At 41.4% G+C, this 23,270-nt stretch overlaps 1 protein-coding gene across 1 annotated transcript in view; it reads right to left on the bottom strand.

The window, feature by feature from the left end:
• Positions 1–10,975: 10,975 nt before the first annotated feature.
• The window catches only part of GRAP2 (GRB2 related adaptor protein 2), a 72,050-nt gene continuing 59,755 nt past the window's right edge, over positions 10,976–23,270 (bottom strand). Inside the window, exons 5-6 of the mRNA XM_048501130.1 lie at positions 20,362–20,533; positions 10,976–12,129 (exon numbers count right to left, since the gene is read on the bottom strand). Of these exons, the coding sequence (XP_048357087.1) occupies positions 11,941–12,129; positions 20,362–20,533 (361 nt within the window). The 3' untranslated portion in view covers positions 10,976–11,940. The remainder of the gene's footprint in view (positions 12,130–20,361; positions 20,534–23,270) is intronic.

Genomic DNA, 23,270 nt, shown 5'->3' with positions numbered 1-23,270 from the left:
CTGATGTCCCTTTGCCTATAAAAGGTATCATAAAGAAAAGTTACTCTAGTTTCTGTGAAACGGGTGTCAAAAATGTAGCTAAGATTTCTGTCTTTGTGAGTGTGTGTGTGTTGGGTTTCTTACGGTTTTAAAGCATTTCAAGATAATTATTTAAAATCTGATTAGCTTTAAACCTCATTTATTCAATCGTGCTGGACAAATGTTAGGATAATTGATTTTCCTTGTGTGTGTTCTTTCAGTGATTCTTTGGTTAACTTGTTCTTGTTTGTGCCTTATATTATTCTGTGTAAAAAGAGGTGGTTTTTTTTTCAGTAAAGAGAATTAACTTCTTGAAAGTTTCTGCTTCGTTTGTTAGTGTCAGGTTAAACACAGAACTCACTTATAAATACTGTACTACTGAAAACATGATGCCCTTTTACTTGGTCTTATCTGTGTAGATCCCTTAAAGCAAGGGTGTCCAAATCTGATGAACATCTGAAGCGCCAGAGTTGGACACACCTGCCTTAAAATCTCTAATGCTGCTTGACCAGTGAGAATAATGCTCACAGAACAAGCAGATCAGCACTTTAAACTGGATATAGGATAATCGTCTCATTACAGCCCTACAATATGTCAGGATGAGCAAGGATTGATTGGGGTATTCAAAGAGCCACGGAGCAAACTAAGCCTGGAGGCCCCTGCAGTGCTGGAAGCCCCACAGGGCTTGCTTGACTCAGTTCAGGGCCACAGCACCAGTCATCTGACCACTTGACTCAGCATGTTCCTGGCCTCTAGTAGCCCCCCAGAGCAAGAGCCCACCAAGAACTTTCCCAATAAGCTCCTTCCATTGCGTATTTTCCCACAGGGTTAAAATAAAGCAAACTTTTACAGAGTAACCTGTGACATTTTTCCAACCCTCATTTTATGTTTAATTTTTTAAAGTATATTTTACATCACTACTTATAAACTTTTTTCATTTCTCAACTGTTTTCAGCCTTACTTTTCATTGTGGGTTTCCTGCTGTATTGCATACAGTCTGTCTCTTGCTCTCAAAACTGTCATAAGTCAGACAAGTAATCAGATATGTTTCCCACTGAGGAAAAGTAAAACATCACAGAGAAAAGTGAAAAAGACACAGAACAAGAGCTGTAGATGAGACATAGGATATGAAAAATCAAAATCTTAGTAGTTTGCTGTTAGGTAATAGGGAAAAAACTGGATCTAGTAGTAACTTAACAACCAACAAAATTCTCCAGGGTATGAGCTTTCGTAAGTCAAAGCACCCTTTGTTCAGATACCTGGTCTCAAATTTTGTTCTACCACTATAGATTATCCACAAATGCTATTAAGTAGGATGCTCAAGGCATTTCAACTACCTCATAGGCTGTTTACAGATGTTAAGTACCTTGTGTTGTGATGATGATGCTGTGTGCTGTTGCATACTCTTTTAAGCACCTGGATCAAGAAGGAAAAAAAAGATGAGTTTGGATTTATCCCCTCCCTTTCTCTCCTGCAAGGAGACTCAAGTGGCTTACAAACTCTTTTACCTCCTTTTCCCCACAACAGACACTTTTGAGGTAGGTGGGACTGAGAGAGTTCTGAGAGAATTGTGATTAGCCCAAGGTTACTCAAAAGGAATGTAGAGGCAGGGAAACAGATCCAGTTCACCAGATAAGAGTTCGCCACTCATATGGAGGAGTGGGGAATCAAACTCAGTTCTCTAGATTAGAGTTCACCTGCTCTTCACCAGTACACCACACTGGCTCTCAGAAGCTGGATAAACTAAGGCCCCTTCCGCACATGCAGAAGAATTCACTTTCAATCCACTTTCATAATTGTTTGCAGGTGGATTTTGCTATTCCGCACAGTAAAATCCAGCTGCAAGGTGCACTGAAAGTGGATTGAAAGTGCATTATTCTGCATGTGCGGAAAGGGCCTGAGGAGGACTCTTCAGATAAATAATCCACTCTACAAATCTAGCTTCTGCACCACATTCTTCACCCACAATAAAATCAGAACAGCTTATTTCAGTGTTCACATTTATTATACAGAATATTTTTCATCACCAGATCCTTGGCCATTAATGCATCCTTGTGACATCCATGTAAAGGAGGCAATTAAGTAGTTACTTATTTTTAATGACAAGGAAACTCAGATACACAGTAGTTGAGTAACTCCTCACAAACACACCCTCCATCCATCAAAACTCACGCAATTAAATGAGCGATCAACCTAAACTTTCATAGATGCACAAAAAATGTGAAACTCAGTGATTCAGTAAAAAAAATTATGGTAGAAAATGCTTTTGAAGACACTTCAGAGCCTGCTTTCTATCTCAGCATTTACCTGATTTCTCAGATAATTTTCTCTACCTCTCTGTCCTGGCTCAAGTACTGGGCATTTATCTTCTTGTCCCATTTGAGCCAAGAAAACCTCATACCTAGCAAATTCAGTGGTTTATCTAAACAGAAAGCAACTTCATATGGTGACTTGTCATGTTCTGTGGTTTAAAATCAAAAGTACAGAAAGTTGTTAGCATTCAATATTAAAAAACTGTTGTAACAGAGTTTATGGAATTGTGAAACCATGCCGATTGTAGATGACAAACTCCAGCTATAATTCAATTCCTATCATGGTCAGCACTTTGATGTGAAAGCACTGGGAAGTTTAACAAACTGATCCAAACAAAAGATAACTGCACCCATCCCACAAGGATCTGCAACCAGAATTACAGGTTTAGCTAGTCTGGAATGCAGCTCAAAATTTCATAGAATCATAAATTTGGAATAGACCACAAAGGCCATGAAGTCCAACCCCCTGCCATGCAGGAATTACACGATCAAAGCACCCTTGACAGATGATCATCCAGCTTCTGTTTAAAAACCTCTGAAGAAGGAGACTCTGCTCCCCACTTCCCATGGCGAGGCAGTGTATTCCAGCCCTTACTGTCAGGAAGTTCTTCCTAATGTTTAGGTAGAATCCCTTTTCCTGCACCTTGAATCCATTACTCCTGATCCTAGTCTCTGGAGCAACAGAAAACAAGCTTGCACCATCTTCAACATGGCATCCCTTCAAATATTTAAACCTTCTCTTCCCCAGACTTAACATACCCACCTCTCTAAGCTGCTCCTCATAAGGCATGGAATCCAGACCTTTTACCATTTTGGTCACTCTCCTCCTTTATCAGTGGGGACTGAAAATGTTCTTCTTCTTTTAAACAAACCACATTGTTATGGTTTATTATTTATTTATTTATTTATTTATTTTTTAAACTTTTATACCGCCCCATCCCCGGAGGGGATAATATAATTATAATAATAGGAAATAAAAATATTTCCTATAATTATAATAATAGGAAATAAAAAGAAAGTACTACATATGGTCTTTTCTTCTAGAAATTTGCCTCTATTGGCCCTCTGTTGGAGATACTGGAGGAGCCAGCAGATAGTGCTACAGGTGGGTGGGGGAGAGCTGCCACTGCCACGCCCTCACCACCACCCTCCTGTTGCTCCCCACAGAGCAGTGGGGAGGGGGATAGACAGGCAGAGTGACAAAGGAGTTTGGTTGGCAGAGTAGTGGGGAAGCAGGTGGGGGACGGGCAGAAAGAGCAGCTGGGATGGAGTATGTAAGAGTGCTTTTGTTAGCTGACTGCCCTAATATTTATAAGGAACCAAATATTCTCAGCGTCAAACTTATTTTTCTAAACTCGTTTTTCTAAACCCCAGAAAGCTAGACGATATGCAAGTGGGAGGAGGGCTCAATGTATTTTTACCGAGAAACCATGTACAATCAAGTTCTGAACATTCATTTCCTAGCATAATCCAACAGCTTGGGCTGCATCTTCAAAGCCCGGACCACAAACTGGTGGTAGCCCCAATCAGCTGTTTGAGAAAGGGTAACAGGGAGCTGCTCCATCTTCTACCTGAACATCTAATCACCACTGTTTGCTATTTATAAGTGCAGCTCACTTCTTAGCCTGTGACACAAACTTCCTGGAATGGAGTAGGGGGACATGTAAAGAGGCAAGAAAGTTCTAATGAATAGAACCTGGAGATATGTGTTTCCTCCTCCTACAAAATAAGTGTACAGTTGGTATCCCAACAGAGCTTCACATGTAATACACACTAGATCAGTGGTGGCGAACCTATGGCATGGGTGCCAGAGGTGGCACTCAGAGCCCTCTCTGTGGGCACGCGCAAACAGAGTCGCCCCCCCCACACACATCTAGGCTGGCCTAAGACCTAGTTTTGGGGAAACAGTGTAGGTAACCCTGTTAAATGCTGTTAAACCCCACTGATTTTCATGCGAAGAACTAAAGCGCGATCCTTTACCTGGGAGTAAGCTCGGTTGCTGGCAATGGGGCTTGCTTCTGAGTAAACCCTCCTAGGGTCGTGATTCACCCATTGGAAGAGTTGCACAATTGCTTCAAAGCAAAGCCACTGACTACCGCCAAGCTTACTCCTGAGTAATGCACGCCTCGGAGCCAACCATTTTTTCTAAACTAAAACCACAGCATTTAGGTTAAATTGCCGTGTTGGCACTTTGCGATAAATAAGTGGGTTTGGGGTTGCAGTTTGGGCACTCGGTCTCAAAAAGGTTCGCCATCACTGCACTAGATGTAACTGTGCATAAGAACCATGGAACTGTATTGTCGAAGGCTGATTGGTGGGGTTGGATTAGGGTGGGCCCACAAGGTAACATGCATTCTAAACAGTTTATCTGGTATTGTCGAAGGCTTTCACTGCTGGATTCAACTGGTTCTGGTGGGTTTTCCGGGCTCTGTGGCTGTGGTCTGGTGGATCTTGTTCCTAATGTTTCGCCTGCATCTGTGGCTGGCATCTTCAGTGGTGTTACACAGTGTGTAACAGACTTCCCTCTGAGATACACGTCTGAAGATGCCAGCCACAGATGCAGGCGAAACGTTAGGAACAAGATCCACCAGACCACGGCCACACAGCCTGGAAAACCCACCAGAACCAGTTTATCTGGTGTTTGAGAAACACCAGTGTTTGGAGCCTGTATTTATCTGATTTTTATCTCACTCCCCAAGATCTCAGATTAGAGGGTATCCCCCTCTCACATACTTTAACTGCATATTGAACCTATGAGGTAGGTTAGTCAGACAGTTATTGACCCAAGGTCATCTAGTGAGTTTATTGTCAGAGTAGCAATTTGAACCTGTAATAGTCCATCACTTTAACAATCACACTTTGACAGCAATCCACATTTCTGCTAGCCATAATTCATGGAGTTTCAATAGGCAGACAGTTACTGTAACTTGTCTATTGTTATATTTTGAACTTTTCCCTGAGAATAAGATCCATCAAGTTTGTAGCTTTGATTTCCCATCAGTATGTACAATGTGTTTGAATGTACCTTTTGCTTTGGTATCATTGTGTGTTGTTGCTGCATTTGTCTATTTTCCTTCAGTCTTGTACTTGACAGCCACATTTACAGCCCTTTCTGGTTGTCAGTTCTATTTCTGTAAATGGCATCTATCATGTTTCATGCAAATTAACCACAAACCTGTCTCATCAAAGTCTCTTCTGAAAATGAAAGAAACTGGCAATGCTTTGCCACTTTTGTGAACATTCATAAATATTACATAATGCAATCATAGTCTATTTGTTTCCTTTTGTGAGTGATTTGGTTGACGGAGAATTCATTTATCATTGGGAGAGTTAATGCTGATCTGCTTCCACAGAATTACCTTTAAAATTAACTAAAACATGCACTTTCAGAATTACTGTGAAGTAGGCCTACTACCCAGTATCAGTGCAAGACTGAGTTACTTGCCTTGCTACTAGTTCAACATAACACGTTATATTCTCTGTATTTTTCTTGATTAGATTTACCTAGCTACATTTCTCCCCGTAGTGTAGGTGATGAAAAGTGCTGTCAAGTCACAGCTGACTTATGACAACCTCATAGGCCAGTGGTGGCGAACCTATGGCACTCCAGATGTTCATGGACTACAACTCCCATCAGCCCTTGCCAACATGGCCAATTGGCCATGCTGGCAGGGGTTGATGGGAATTGTAGTCCATGAACATCTAGAGTGCCATAGGTTCGCCACCACTGTCATAGGGTTTTGAGGGCAAGAAACATTCAGAGGTGGTTGGCCATTGCCTGTGCATGTGTTACAACTCTGGACTTCCTTGGTTCTTAGCTTCCAAGGCATGATGAGATTGGGTTGGCTCTGCTTCCTGAATCTCATGGCCCCTTGACTCTGCTGCTTGTTTTTTTTTTGTCATCTTTTTTAAAAAAGTCATCTTCCTACATACAATGAGTGCATAGTGAGGATCCACTCAATATATCTGACAAAGTAGGCTTTAGCCCATAAAAACAGATGCTGGAATAAATATTTTGTCAGCCCTCGAGGTCAACACAAGTCTCCCACTGTTCATTTTCGCTGCAGCAGATGGTCTAGAATTACTATGCCTCACTACCGTGTCTTGGTCCAAGAGATGTGGATCTAGAGTTGAAACTGCCTGGAAGTGCTTGGAGGCATTGTCCCCAGGTAGGGAAAATACAGATGAATGCCTGAGGCAGCAGCAGAGGGAATGTGCTGCACTTGAACTGCACAGGGCCTTACAACATGTATTATGCATTCCTTTCAGCACCTGTTATCAAAGGTCAGATACTACTGAGAACCTGTCTACAGTATTTTTATACAAAATTTTGCAGAACTTTTGTAATAATAATACTAATTTGCTGGCCATACTGTTTATTGAGGTTGCATCTTCCTGTCATTCAAACTGCAAAGTTTTGTACCTGGGAATAAGTAATTCATTGCCATTTTGATTGGCGTGGAACCAATGGACTACCTAGAAAATATCTAAGAAATGACTAAAACGCTTTGAACAATGTAATGAAACACATTTCCCCTCTGCATTTCTCAGAGATAGAAGGGCTGCTATTTGATGATTCATGAATTAGATTTCTAAAGACATTAATCTAGATTAGAAGGGGCTTAATTAACATTTCCTGTGTTTCATTTTCTTTCTTGGTAGTTTTCCAGACCTTGAAAAGAAGCCTAAAATTGTTGCTGGATTGGAAAGCAGAAAAAGAGAAGAAGAACGAGAGCTAAATGTTTTGTTAGTACTTTTCACTAGAAATGATGAAATTGCTTTCCTTTAAGCACCTATTATCAAAAGTCAGATACTACTAAGAATCTGTCTGCAGTATTTTTATGCAAAAGTTTGCACAACTTTTGCATTAATAATAATTTGAAAAAAGATAATAACATAGGTGGAAGAACTGAGAGAGTACACAGGCAGACATGCCATTTTTGACACACATTTATAAACAAAAGTTGGAAAGAAAGGAATAATTGCTTTGATTAGAAATGGAAGATTGGTAAAAGACCACGTTGTTAAGGATTGCTCAGCTGAGTTCAACTCGCTGTAAAGAGTGAACTATTTGGCTTTGGAATGATAAGAAATCCAGATTTTCCTTGTAGGTTCCTTTCAGTTAATATCAACATTTAGGACTGCAGTTCAGATCAGATGCAGTAAAAACAGCCATCCTTTTCTAGTTCCACCTTTGGTATATGTAATGGGAAAGCATGTGACTTGGCAACATCACATTGTGTCTTTTCCTGTTTTCTGGCCATTAGTGGTGGTGTTGGGACAAAAACATGCATGGTATAATGATGTCTCTTGTACCTCTTGCTACAAGGAGAGAAGGAACTGACTGCAAGACTGCTGTTTTTCAATGGTTTCTCCATCATTGTCCTGTCTCGTTCCACCTGATGACATCATCATTACTACATAAAACTATCTTATCCTCCTACATTGGAAGCTAGTTCTTCCTTGATACTTTATTTCTGTTCCACATGTGACTGTTGAAGGATTAAGGAACATTACAGGTCTCATGACAGTGGTATGTATACCAATTTAAGTGGTTTTACATGTATTTAATTTGGATCAGTAATGAGTATGACAGTTTGTTAATGACTGTCATGGTCGGCTGAGCAAAGTCAGGTAGGTCAATCTGGTCCGGGTCCACAAAACCAAATGTTCAGTTCGAGAGCAGGCGGTGCAGAAACTATCACGCTGTTTCACAAAGTTACTCCTGCAATGCTTGCTGTTTGCAGCTGCCTCTTATAAATCTGCATTCCTGCTTAGTCTGAACCCTGAGCTGACTTACAACTGTTGCCTCCAAACGGGTACTGCATCTTTTATCATGGAGTACCTGATGGCCATGCTGTCTGAGCTGCCACACAGACCCAGGTGAGCCGGGGGAACTGTCTGCCCTGTCCTCTTGCTCTTGGCTTGGGCCAGCACTGTCCTCCACCTATCTGACTTCCGGCTGCTCACAGGACTCAACCAACTATAGCTCCAGAGATTCAGCCAGCTGAGACTCTGATGGATCCGGGTTATCCTGTCAGTATTCCTCATGTGAGAAATCCTGGCTGGCTGCTGGGGAGCCTACGACAATGACAGTGGAACAGTTCTGTACTTTGATATTAAATGTCAGTAAAACCCTTCCCTATCTAAATTCAGCATGTACATTGAAGAATATAGTTTCTGCCACATATCCTAGCTATACTGGCTTGCTTAGCTACTTGGTTTAAAGTTTTAGATTTATTTTCTATTGCATTTATTGCCTTCTCCTGAACAAAGTCATCCTTTTTTAGGCCATTTGAGACCCTGTTCTGGATACCTTGCCTTCAGAGTTTGGGTGGAAAGAGGATTGCTGTGGTGCCTCAGTTAGGCAACACCCTTTCCCAAGGACATTTGTATGACCTACCTTCGAAGGTATTACGTTCAAGACATTTAAGTTTTGGTAAGTAATCACGAGGGATTTTTTATTCTGTTGTTTTAAATAAAGCATGATTTTTCTGCCTTTTTTGGCTGCTGCTGAATCCAGTAGTCTTTGGGTATATTGTATTAACTATTTTAATTTAGGTGTGAACTTTCTCTCACAGTACTTTATTTTGAACTATAAGTGCCTTGAAGACCATGTAGTGGAAAGGTAGGATATAAACGTTTGAAATAAAGTAAAAAGAAATAATTTATGACAGTCTCAATTTCTCTTTTTGTTTTATTATTTTCTCTTTGCTTCTGTTGTGCTAAACAGTTGCCAACTTGAATTCAAAGAAGAGGCACACAAAATACTTTAACTGATCATAACTATACATTCTCAGGATTACAGAGAGGCCCTTTGTGGGGGCGCCCCTTAAAAGGTACAGAAATAAAACCCTTTTTGACCCAAGGCAGATTGTTTGTCTTCACAACAGATGTGTGAATGCTGATTTGTGGCTAGATTATCAGCATTCAACAGGTGAAAAGCTAAAGCCCAGGTTGTTGGATTATGCTGGGAAATGAATGTGCAGAACGTGTTTGTACATGGTTTCTCAGTAAGATTAGGATACATACATCGAGCCCTCCTCCCACTTGCATATCCCCTAGCTTTCTGGGGCAATGGTTTAGAAAAACAAGTTTAGAAAAATAAGTCTGACACTGAGAATATTTGGTTCCATGTGAACTGCAACTTCAGAGATTCCAACAATTTCATAATGTTAATTTATGGACCAGGCCATGATGTAAGGGGGGGGGGGGGGAAGGGTGTTAAGCCACACCCCATTACCCCAACAAAAATGGCTCTTAGGAGCCACTGTTAGCTCCATTGAACTAAGCACACAAATAACAGTAAATTTAGCCCAATGGACTGTAGTACTTTAGAGCTATTTCATGTTGGGGAAAATGCATGGGGAGGTTGCTTAAGCTCCACCCTCCATGCTGTCATGCTGTAGTCATGATCCAAATTGGACTCCTTTCTAAAAACCACTGGAATCTCTGAACTTCCAACAAACTTCCGGCTTCACCAAATGAAGATTTTTTTGGTAGTTAAAAAGCATTCAAACCTTGCGCAGTGTTTGTAAAGAAACACTCCCATTCTTCAAATACTTGTCATTATAGCATGTACTCAAAACCTAAAAGAAAATATGCATATCTTCCACAAATAAATAAATGTACAGTATCTCTAAAATGCTTGGTATAAGTGCAATGCCTGGAAGTACTTAAAATCTGCTAGATTCTAGTCCAGTCTCACCTGAGAGACCAACGAGAATTTTTGGGGATAGGAGCTTTTGAGACTCAAAGTTCCCTTCATCAGATAGCTCTGACTCTTGAGAGCTTTTTGAGAGCTTTGACTCTTGAAAGCGCCTGCTGCCCCCCCACCCCCCATTTTTTGTTGGTCTCTAAGGTCCTAATTGACTTGAAACTAGCTGTTCTACTGCAGACCAACACAGCTACCCTCTGACACTGTGATCTTATTGGTGTCATGTATACTGAGTGTGACTTGGAAAAGATCATGAGAACATCTGCACCATAGATGTAAACTGATTTAATAGTAATTTTATATCTGCATGGAAGCCTAGAAACTATAGCATTCTTTGTAACCTCACTACACTACAATTCCAAAGATTCTTTGGGAGAAGCATTTACAATGGAACTGGTATAGAACTGATATATGTTTGCATTGTTGGTATACCTTACATGTTCATGGGTATCCACAATTAAAGGAAGTTACACTGGTCATCCAAAGCCCAATGGCTATACTGATATTTACAAATAAAGGGCTTCTGTTGACAACAGCAGGAGAACTCTGCAAGTAGTCTCTTTCCTGTACTACAGGGGTGTACAACTCTGGTGCCCCAGATGTTCCTGGACTACAATTCCCATCAGTCCCTGGGACTGGCCATGCTGGCAGGGGCTGATGGGAATCATAGCCCATGAACATCTGGGGTGCCACCCCTGCTGTACTCTGACTAGAGTTGGGAAGCCCTGTTTGTGAGTATGCTTGCCTCACTGAATTTCAGCTAATGCAGGGGTGCCCCAGATGTTAATGGACTATGATTCCCATCAGTCCCTGCCAGCATGGCCAATTCATGGAATCGTAGTCCATGAACATCTGGAGCCCCAGAGTTGGACACCCCTGAGCTAATGATTCCAAGGTCTTTTTTGGCTGCAGTGCAGAGGTGGTAGTGGGTAAGAGCAGCAACAATAAATCCCATGTCCAGTTTCAAGAATTAAGATGAAAAAAAATGTTCTCAGTGATGATTGTTGGTTAAATCAAGTAAAAACATATATGCAACTTTACTATGATGTCTTAAATAAAATCCTGAGTATATACCAGCATAAACTAAAATCTTACTATACTGGGGAATTAGGATACATATGGAATTTCCAGAAAAGATAGGAGTTGCCATGTATTTTTCCTCAATGGAGTGAACCCTTCTTCTTCCTTTTTGGAATGCTAGTGTTAATTACACATTTACTAATCAGTGAATTGAATGCTAGTCCAGTCAAATGTTTTTTGCCCCCTTTCCATGCTGCAGGCACCTTTTCTATCTTTAAAGAGCCACATGTACACTTAGCATCTATTAATTTTTTGGGAAAGTGTGCAATTAAGAAATAGCTGAAAAATTGTTTCAAGTCATCATTGCTTGTAACCAATCAGAGCTGCGTACAGCCCACTTCTGCTGCAGAAATGAAAGTTTCCTACAAGTTTAATATGAGAGAAAATATGTCACGTTTCAATAAAACATGCTGAGTGTAATCCCAAAGCTCAGTGTTTAAATTATATACATAGGCATGCACCAGCATGGTAGTCAAGTACCATGATAATTTGATGAATTAACTTGCATTCTAACAGACATGAGTCTGGTCTGGTATACAGTTTTGACTGAAGCTTCTCTTAAGGATTTTTTTTTAAAGACACAGGCATGGAAGGCAAGAAACAAATTAGTTTGGATTTGTTCAATGAGAAATGATACAGAGGGCATTCAGGGTGGTCTATTTGGCAGTCCCAAAATCTTGCTACCATCAAGCAAAAAAAAATAATTAGCCAATAGGTTATTACTGTAAAAATTAAGCATGTCACCCAGGGTGCATAAGGAGGTTCCCCCCCTGTTACTGACATGATGAAATAGCCTTATTACAACATACAAAGTTACAAACAGTGTGGATTCACAGGTTCTACATAGTTGGCAGGAAAGAGACCAAAGTTTCCATGTAAACAGCCTTTCCACCAAGAATCATCAGAGTTATCCAGGACTTCTATGATATCTCCGTTGGAAAACCCTAGTTCATCATGCTCCATGGCCTCGAAGTCATACATGGCACGGACCCACTGTGTTTGCTAATAAGAAAGGGAAAGGAATATGTTAAATCTCAACCATCCATAATGTGCCTTTATCAAGTCACTGATAGCCTTTCCAGACAATCTTCTACACATAATAAATGTACACAAATTGCATGTCATTTGTTTTGCAGAGTCTACGTATCAAGTCTATGAAGCTACTGCACAGGTACTGCACTCTGACTTTTTTTGTATTTTTGCTTAATTCCTGGGCTTCTATGCCCTGCCATTTTTGGAGGTGACCTTCCTAGACATCCAGTACAAACACTCTGGCATTTTGAGCCCCAGCTAAGAAGTTGTAAAAGGGCTTTTGAAAGGAGATATTGTTTTTAAATTGTTAAATTATTATGTTATGTTATTTTATTCTGTTGTTCGCCGCCCTAAGGCCTTCGGGGAAAGGCAGCCTATAAATAAATAAATAAATAAATAAATAAATAAATAAATAAATAAATAAATAAATTTCTACCTTAATTGTAGAATTCATTGCCAATGGAGGTAAGGTTGGCCACTAGCATAGGTGGCTTTAAACAAGGGTTACTACCTCTTCAGTTTTCTGATCAAGAACAAAAAAAACCCTGGCCCTTTCTGCACAGCAAATGTATGGCAGGTTGTAGTCGGGATAAAGTAACCCACTTTCCTGTTTTTGCATTTGCAGGAATCTGTGCTGGCAGCGATTGGAGCCCATGGAAACAATGTGGGTTGCTGTTTCGCCTTTGCACAGAGGCGCATGTATTTTTTAAATTAACCTCCCACCCAGTGGTGGGATCCAAAAAATTTAATTACAGGTTCCGATGGTGGTGGGATTCAAACAGTGGTGCTGCTGCACACACGTATCTCCAGTCCCTATTGGGCAGGGAGGTTGCTTTAGTAACCCCTTCTCAGCACTCAGAAAAAATTAGTAACCACTTCTAGAGAAGTGGTGAGAACTGGTTGGATCCCACCTCTGCTCCCACCGATGCGTAGCTATGCAGGCATGCACAAATGAACCCTCACAGTCATGCTGACATCTCACAATACCATGATATGGCCATTTGCACCTGCGTGGCTACGTAGATGTAAGTCGGGAAATTTAAAAAAAGGAAAGTGCCTCCTTGCAAGCGGCTGCAACTCAGGATTTTCCAAAAGACTCACAAATTGTGTGATTCTCAAAAAAACTGGTTTGGGGGAAACAACATGGGGCAGACTCGCTTTAGGGGCAGGATCTGTAGGCAGTGCCTCCCCAAAACGGATTGTTTCCTGTTCTAAACCCGTGTTTAATGGCCCATGTGGAGTGGGCCCCAGGGATACTAAGAGACCAGTTGCTGCTACTGCATTGGTGGGGGTATGTGCAGAAGCAGCTTCTGTGTCTGAAAAGCATACCTTCAGTATCTGTGGTTGCTGTGCAGGATCTGTGTGCCTTCGGAACATGGATGGTGCACGTCCTTCTCCATGATTTCTCTGGCTCTGTAGCCCACCTCGAAAATCCAGGCTCCTGTTGAGTCTATCCTAGAAATTAAAAAGAAATAAGACAGTTGTTAATAGTCTCCTTAGTGGATCTGGGAGCTTCAAAGTTACAAGTAGCCAATGAACACTTCAGAATTATTCCTGTCAGAGTTTGTCTGACCTTGACTTTGGTAATGAACATGTGTCTAATTAAATTATTATTTGTTTCCTTTAATTAAAATTCTTCAACTGCAAATGCCTTTAATGTTCTAGCCCTGTACATTGGGGGTGGGGGGGAGTTTATTAGTAGTTTTGATTTCACCAAAGGGTACTTGCTGATAAAAACTGGGATGGATATTTAGGAGAAAAGATTCTCCAGCACGATCTTGGGCTTATCTGAGTTCATTATATTACCCTTCAACTTGAGTAATGCCTTCATGATGTCCAAGTGCCTAGAAGAGCACCTGCTCCATGATCCAGAATTTGCAGTGACATTTTTAGATGACACAGCAATGTTTTCCAACTCCTGGGACGATCACATCGAGCATGTACAGACTGCCATATAGAGCCTATGGGAATCAGGACTCATGCTGAAAGCCTACGGTATCAGACTGAGCAGCCAGAAGTTGCATTTTTGTGATACAAAATGGGACGGGAGAATCCAGCCACTTGTGCATAAAAAGCAAACTGAAAAACAGCCTGCACTTCAAATTCAGTCTTTTCTCGGTTCCATGAGTTATTACAGACAGTTTATTCCAGAGTTCAGTGAAAGGGCTGTGCTATTATTTGACAGAAACAAAAGCCAGACAAGGAAGTCTGGACTGAACTGTGTCAAAACACATTTGAGACTTTTAAGTCAAGTTTGTGACTAAACAGATCTTGCAGGCACTTTTCTTCAAAAGGACTTCTATTCTCAGCATGGATGCGTCACTGAGAACACTGGGAGGTGTGCTGAGGCGGGGTGGAGGTGGAGAATAAGATGCCTCACCCTGTAGCCTTTCTGAGGAGGAAGCTGTTGCCAAGGCAGCAAAATTACTTCAGGATGCAGAAGTAATGCCTTGCCATTGTCTGGCCTCCTGAGAAGTTGCATCTGTACCTGTGAAGATGGCCTTTCAAGCTAAAGACAGACAATTCCCCTCTTGAGTGGTTAAATCATTCTTAGAATAAGAATCAGAAGCTGATGCATTGGGCAATTGCCTTTTGGGATGCTGAATATGCATCTCAACATATTCTAGGGAAGAAAAAGGCACTGGCTGATACTCTGTCCCAGAACAAGCCTGAAACCACGTAAATTGTACAGAACTCTTTGCTATTTTGTCCTTGCAATGGCAGAGTATAAATGCACCTTAGAGCAAGATAGCAGGGGTTGGGACTTGGGAGTTGGCAGAAGTGGTAAGTGGAGCAGGATGGGGAGGGCATGCTGTTACTACACCACTTGCTGCTGCTGTGGTGGAACATGCCCTGCATGGAAGCAACTTCTGTGACTGAAAGGCATGCAGTCTGTACCTGTGGCTGTACAGGTACAGGATCTGTGTGCCTTCGGAACATGGATGGTGTGTGTCCTTCTCCATGATTTCTCTGGCTCTGTGCCCCCCCTGGAATGTCCAGGCTCCTGCAATGCCAGTCCTAGAAAATAAAGAGAAATAAAACAACCATTAATACTCTGTAGTGGATCTGGGAGCTTTAGAGTTACAAAGAACCAATAAATACTTCAAAACTATTCCTGGAAGTGGTCATTTTGACATTGACTTTGGTGATTGACATATGTCCAATTAAATTGTTATTTGTGTATCTTTAATTAAAAAATTTCAACTAGAAATATCTTTCATGCTTTTTTTTCCTTTGTGAGACCGAAAGGACTTTCATTTTCCCATGAAATTCATGTTGGTGCTGCAGTTTACTTCAACCCATACTTTCAAAATCTGGGTTCACTTGGATATCCATCACTTTTGCCAGTCTTGAGAAGCTCTATTGTAGCTCCTGCCACTCTTCAAGGCAATGTAAGGCCTGCACATGCAGAATAATGCACTTTAAATCCACTTTCACAATTGTCTGAAAGTTGATTTTGCTATTCTGCACAGTAAATCCAGCTGCAAAGTGCCTTGAAAGTGGATTGAAAGTGCATTATTCTGCATATGCGGAAGAGGCATTACTCAAACCATATAAACATGGTGGAACAGCTTTGGCTTCTAGACTGGAGCATTTCTAGCCACAGGCAGGAGCAAGGCTCTTTTCCACCATGCCATGTAACCACACAGATCAGCATTTCTACTGTGTATTACCATGCATTCAGCTCTCTCAGATAAACAAGCAGGGCAGGGGGTCTAGAAAGAAATTACTGAAATATAAAGGTAGCTTAATGACATGAAGACTTTAACGATGCACTTGTAAGCAGACCAATGAACAGAGAAGGATGTAACTGCTTATGATTGCACTGTAAATATAACTGTTAAAGAGAATCCAGCATGGCTGGGATCTCAACTCTGCCCACTCGAAAATACCTGCATAGGCGGCCGTGGGAAACAATGCTCTCCATCTTTCTTGTGCCCTGGTGTTCCAGCTTCTTTTGCAGCTCCACTCAGGTGAAGTACTTCCTGTGCCCGTTTGGCCAGGCTCCAAACACATGTGTCCTTGAAAGAAACCCAATCACACAAAGATGATTTTTTGGCTGTTAAGCTTTGTACTTCCATCTAGGTCCTATATCTGGTAACGGTGACATTACCCATTACAAAGTCGCTGTGTTCAACATGTGTTTTTTTCTGGACTTGTCAAATCAAACATGCTCTGGGAATTCCATACTTGGAACTTAATTGTTTGGTTCATGCAGACCCAATTCTTATTGGGACTGCAGTGTGCAGGGAGAGGTGCCATTTCAAGTTAAGAAAATGGCACTGGGGAAAGACTTAAGCCTCTTCTCATCATGTACTGCAATCCTAAACTGAACCAGACTGGGTGTACCTAGGAATTAAATTCTGAGCATGGAACTCTCCTGCTTGACAGGACCAGAATGGGCATGTGAGGGACACAAAACTATCTAATGTGCAGTTAGAACATCAGATTTAGCTTCTTTCGTTCTTATTTGTATCCTGCCCTTACTCCAACGAGCTCAAGGAATTCTATATAGTTCCCACCTCCTCCATTTCATTCTCACTTCAATTCTGTGTGGTAGGCTACGGCTGAGAAAGTGTGACTAGCCAATGGTCACTCTATTGGTTTCATGGAGAAGTGGGGACTTGAACCCCTAGTCTGGCATGCTACCCCTTGCTTGCTCTTCTCCATAACACCTGTTCAATGATAGTTCAGTCGTTTTGTAATGAGAAAGTACAACTTACATTGGACAGAATGCTCATTTGTACAACACACAACTCTCACATGAAAAGCTATCAAGCATTCACATAGGTAGTGTGAGGTAAGCTCAAAAGCAATTTATGTAACACATGTAAAAATGTTCAGAGCTGTATCTATATCTGGAACTTCACACAGATAAATCTGGGAATTCTATGCTCAGAATTTAACTTCCAAGCAAACCTAGGCTCATTCCGCACATGCAGAATAATGCACTTTCAAACTGCTTTCAGTGCTCTTTGAAGCTGTGCGGAATAGCAAAATCCACTTGCAAACACTTGTGAAAGTGGTTTGAAAACGCATTATTTTGCGTGTGCGGAAGGGGCCCTAGTCCCAGTTTGGAGAGCAGCAAAGACAGGGAGGACATGGGGCATGGCAGCTGTCAACAGCATGGTCATGCTCAAAGGAGAAAGTACAGGTTGGCTGTGATGAGAACCATCTGTGCAGCTGCTATACCCACACCCAGGCCCCTTCTGCACATGCAGAATAATGCACTTTCAATCCATTTTCAATGCACTTTGCAGCTGTGCAGAATGGCGAAATTCACCTGCAAACAATTGTGGAAGTGGATTGAAAGTGCATTATTTTGCATGTGCAGAAGGGGCCCTGATATAGGGAGGGGCAGAACTGATCTCTGCCTTTAAAGTGGTGGAACTCATCCCTGTTTCTGCCATCTCATGTTTAAACCTTTAATGGCCTTTTTAGTCTTCACACGATGCAACTTTGCAAGGTGGTTCAGCTGGGATATGGGAAAGGGTTGCTGAGCTGTGGTGAGACTTGGCCTGTTGTTCATAAAGAAGTGCCAATGAGACAGAGCAAAAGCTGGAGCATCCATAGCAAGCAGCACAGGAATGGGGTCCGTGGCCCTGTTCACACAGTGCTGCTGCAATGGGCTTTCCCCCCCATTCCTGAATGGAAGCAGCCTGGGTTTGCTGCTTATGAGATTTAAATAACCTTTGAGCTTCCCCTTCCCTATTTATGTAAATGTGTGATCATTGCTAAATGCAGATAAAAATGAAGAAAAACAGATTTTTCGTAAAACAGCTCAACATACTGACTAATGTAGATCATACATTTGCATAATGATGTGATTAAAGTAAAAATGGTTGAAGATTCACCACTGAAAACTCTTTTCCACTGGCCAAGTCTATGTTGTAGATCCCTTATTCCCTTGATCACATTGCCTTCCTAATACAATCTGCCTTCTGGTTCTGCTAATATTTCAAACAATCCACCTACCTTTTAAACAAATGACCTTGTCTGCATCCTAAAGAGAGAATTTTAAAAATGTACAACAGGTTGATAAGAGGTCAGCATTTATCACTTGAAGAAATTCCTTCGCTGTGGAGATGAAAAGAAAGTGCTTCTCACCCAAAAACACTGCTTATAACATTTCACTGCTCTTGTAAACACATGGTATTTTCTGCCATGCCTCCACACTCACATCCTGGTAATGTAATATCAGAGTCCGTTTCCTGGTTCAACAAGGCTTTGGTTTCTGTAGTTACTGTGCCTTCTGTCTCTCAGTTCTGTGCATGTAATGATTTGTGAACTCTGATCTGCCATTTCCTCATTCTCCTAACATAGACCAGAACAGGCTGCCTCAAACTTTCCAGCTGCCCAAATACCTTTTTGATCTCTAGATCTTTCTCTTTTTAGTGCCGCACTTATTCCAGTCATTTTCTGCAACATTTGTTCACCGTATTTAAACCAGACCCTGCTTCAATGTTCCTTTTGCATTCTACACTTTGTAAACAGAACAATAGAATCTGTAGTGATGCAAATTGTTCAGCTCTCACAAAAGGTGTAACTAAAGTCCTCAAAAAACCCACCATAGATGCATCTCTCAGTCCCAATAGTACCCCCTATTTTTTATGTTTACATGGTTGTGTTCTGTAAATTTGTTCCTTCAAGTGATGTCGCACCCGTGGGGGGGGGGGGGGGGCGACGCCCGGGCGGACCAGCAAAAATTATGCCGGTGGAGGGGAGGGGGCCATTTGCACGGGAGCGTGCGAACGGCCCCCGCAGAGGCCAGCACAGAAGAGGCGGCTCCGCACGGAGCTGCCTCTTCTGTGTCCCCACCACTCACCTCGTCCTCCAGCATCGGTCTGGAGGGCTGCAGGGACCTGCCCATGCTGCCCTCTGACCTCCAGGGGTTGGAGGGCAGCATGGGCGGGTCTCAGCAGCCCTCCAGACCGAAGCTGGAGGACGAGGTGAGTGGGGGGATGGGAAAGCAGGGCCTTCAGTGCAGTGCGGTTCGCACCGCGCTGATGGGAAGGCGGCGCTTTCCAAAAACCTCCCTCGGGAAGGGAGGTGGAAAGCGGTGCCTTCACGCTGCTTGGGGCCACACAGGACGGCGTGCGAACAGCTGCCCAGGTATGGCGTTTTTGCCTTCCCTGGGCTGCTGTAAATGGCCCGTGCGGAAAGGGCCTGAGAAAGAGGGGCCTCAGGCAGTGAAATAATGCACCAAAGTATTCCTAATTTCCTCTATGAAATGTTGAAGATTTTATTTCACCATCTTTTGTTTCAATTGATTAAGCTCATTACATTTACAACTAAGGTTGTTAAATGCTAACTCCACCTACCACATAGGTTCATTAGGGTGGCAGTGATACTTATTCTTTAGGACTCATTGTAAATACAGAAATTTAAAAATATGGAATGATATCCATCTATCTGTCTGTATCACATTTTCTACTACTGTTTATGCAGATAAAAATCCCCTATTGTTCCAAGAAATCAAGCAATGCATTTTGTACCACCTATTCATCCGTCGGAGGTTAATTTCTGATGATTCCTGAAGCCAGAACTCTACAATCAGTTTTCAGGGCTAAGTTTTGCTTACATGAAGTAGTAATAGAGAAAAGCACTTTGGGCATGTGTAAAGTGCCTATTACTCTTTTATTACAGAGAAACTTCAGTCTGAACTTTCCTTCACACAACCTCCAAGGAGTGGATTTTAAGCAAGCTTAAGGCGAGACATTAAGAAATAGGTAGAATGGGAACCCTGTTATTCCCATAATCTTCAATGAATCACATTATATTTTTATTTATTTATTGACATTTAGCTTCTATTTACAAAAATGAACATTCAGTTTGGTCTCTCATACTTTTCTAAAATTTTAATGTTTCATGATTTGCTTCCTTTAAAAATTTAACATGTGACTTTTAGTTCTGAGTGACGCCTATCTACCTCCTCCACTCTTGGCAGATTGTTTCGTTATTTCTTTAACTGATTAAATTTTTCACTCTCCTATCCTGATACAGTAATTTACTGACTTGGCAAGTCTTGGAGATTATCTGTGTTCTAAACGTCCGTTATACAACCAACAATTGGATGATTGGCAGGTCAACATGATGGCAAAAATCACCATTAAGTCTACTAACTAAATATTCATAAAACAATATTCTAAAATGATGAATTCTTTCTGGTTGCTGAAGAAACTGAGCCCTTTATGAAAGTACCTGCTGATCTTTCTGGATCTCATCCCTCAGGAAGATCTGAGTGTGTTTGGAGATGGAATAAGTCTTGTAGTACTCCACAAGTTTATTTAGTGATGGGAACTTCTCACTCCATAAAAAATAGTTGCCCTTTGTGTCTTTCATGACTTTAAAGTGTTGGACATCATCTTCATGCCTAGTTTCAAGGGAAGAAAATAGAACAGTTTCATATTTTTTAAGATCCTTAATATCAGCCTTCACCCCCCAACCCCTCCAAAAGGTTTTAAAACTGTTTTACAAGGATCTGCTCACATTTTAATTGAGAGAATGTAACTTCAGAGGAGCCACATTTAACGCATATTCTGAAATTGGACTCTGGTTCCAAGTCTTTTTAGCTGCTTCAGAGATTTCTGCAAAAACACTCAGAATGTCCACTGCTCCTTCTCATGAGGGAGAACCTAGATGTGCTCCCTCTCCTTTGGGAACGCAAATGTAAAATCACCCACTATACAGAAATACATTGCAGCATAAAGCAACATGTTAGAACAAGACTTTGAGCAAGGAAATTGTAACCATGGTTTTCTGTTAAGGTTCCAGTAAGATTTCAGCGAGACTGGAAGCAAATTATGAGGGTTAAGAAAATTTATTTGAATTTTTAGCAGGAAATTTTGATTAATTTGGCTCTGAATATTGCCAGAAGATACATTTTTTAATTTGGGATTTTTTCCACACTTCAGCTTTGGGAAACAAATGGAGACGGTAGTTTTATCCAGTAGTGTGCTTTAAATATTACAGGGCTTTCATCCAATTAGAAACGTGTTAGGTGATTAATGGAATGAATTTTAATTGATTAATTATTTATGAATCAATTACATTGCCTATATACATAGCTCTGTAGCAACAAGGAGCAGCAGTGGCGTAGGAGGTTAAGAGCTCATGTATCTAATCTGGAGGAACTGGGTTTGATTCCCAGCTCTGCCGCCTGAGCTGTGGAGGCTTATCTGGGGAATTCAGATTAGCCTGTACACTCCCACACACACCAGCTGGGTGACCTTGGGCTAGTCACAGCTTTTCCGAGCTCTCTCAGTCCCACCCACCTCACAGGGTGTTTGTTGTGAGGGGAGAAGGGCAAGGAGATTGTAAGCCCCTTTGAGTCTCCTGCAGGAGAGAAAAGGAGGATATAAATCCAAACTCTTCTTCTTCTTCTTCCTTCATAAAACAGAAGAGGGATGTCTGTTTGCATTGTTTCAGAGTGTAGCTACCGTATGTCAGACTGCAGTGGAACAGTTAGACTGGAATCCAGTAACATCTTACAAAACAATTTTTTTCAGATATAAGCTTTTAATCATCAAAGCTCTCTTTGTCAGACACAAATAGAAATGGAGATCTCTGAGTCTTTATATCCCAGTCAGAAGGTGGGACAGGTATTGTGAAGAATGGTTGTAAAGGCTGCAGAAATATGATGCATATTGTTATGAGCTTAATTAGAGAAGAGGGGAAATGCGTGGGGGCAAAAATTTAGCATGTGTGGTGAGATAAGAATCCTATGTTCCTATTCAGCTGGGATGGGGTGTCCATTATCCTGAACTTGTGAATACATTCACGTTCATCGTTCTCCTGTTGAAATTAGGGTGTGCACCAAAATCTTTTTTGATAGTTTTCAGATTCAATTACACTAGACCCATTTCTCCCTGGGTTTTTTTTAATAAAAAGCCAACTTTACATACCAATGTGGGGGTCTTTTTCAGATTTTTTCAGATTCAGATTCCTAGCAACTCCTGGAGAACAGGAGAAGTCCCAGTGGACTGGAGGAGGGCTAATATTATCCCCATCTTCAAAAAGGGGAAAAAAGGAGGACCCAAATAATTACCATCCAGTCAGCCTGACATCAGTACCAGGGAAGTTTCTGGAGCAGATCATTAAACAGATGGTCTGACAGCACTTAGAAGGGAATACTATGATCACAAAAAGTCAGCATAGGTTTCTGACAAACAAGTAATGCCAGATTAATCTTATCTGTTTTTTTGATAGAGTGACAAGCTTGGTAGGTGAATGCTGTGGATGAAGTATACCTTGATTTTAGTAAAGTTTTTGACAAGGTGCTCCATAATATTCTCGCAAGCAAGCTAGTGAAATATGGACTAGACAATGCTATTATTAGATGGATTTGTAATTGGTTAACTGACCGAACTCAAAGGGTGCTCATCAATGGCTCATCTTCATCCTGGAGAGAAGTGACTAGTGGGGTGCCACAGGGTTCTGTCCTGGGCCCAGTGCTATTCAATATTTTTATCAACAACTTGGAGGATGGCATAGAAGGCATGTGAATCAAATTTGCAGACGACACTAAAATAGGATGGGTAGCTAATACTCCAGAGGACAGAGTCAAAATTCAAAATGACCTGGACTGATTAGAGAGCTGGCCCAAAACAAACAAAATGAATTTAAACACAGATAAATATAAGATACTATACTTAGGCAGAAAAAATGAAATGCACAAATATAGGATGAGTGACACCTGGCTTGACTACATGCAAAAGGGATCTGGAAGTCTCAGTAGACCACAAACTGAACATGAGTCAGCAGTGTGATGCGGCGGCCAAGAAAGCCCATGCGATTCTGGGCTGTATCAATAGGAGTATAGTGTCAAGACCGAGGGATGTAACTGTACCTCTCTATTCTGCATTGGTTAGACCTCACCTGGAATACTGTGTACAGTTCTGGACATCACAATTCAAGAAGGATATTGACAAGCTGAAATTGGTCCAGAGGATGGCAACCAAAATGTTAAAAGATCTGGATTCTATGCCCTACAAGGAGAGACTTAGGGAGCTGGGTATGTTTAGTTTTGTGAAGAGAAGGTTAAGAGGTAATATGCTAGCCATGATTAGATATTTGAAGGGATGTCATGTTGGTGAGGGAGCAAGCTTGTT

This window comes from Sphaerodactylus townsendi, linkage group LG06, assembly GCF_021028975.2.
Source record: "Sphaerodactylus townsendi isolate TG3544 linkage group LG06, MPM_Stown_v2.3, whole genome shotgun sequence".
In the NCBI taxonomy this organism is placed as follows: Eukaryota; Metazoa; Chordata; class Lepidosauria; order Squamata; family Sphaerodactylidae; genus Sphaerodactylus; species Sphaerodactylus townsendi.
Note: the sequence above shows the minus strand (reverse complement) of the source record. Positions and strands in the feature narration are given on the sequence as shown.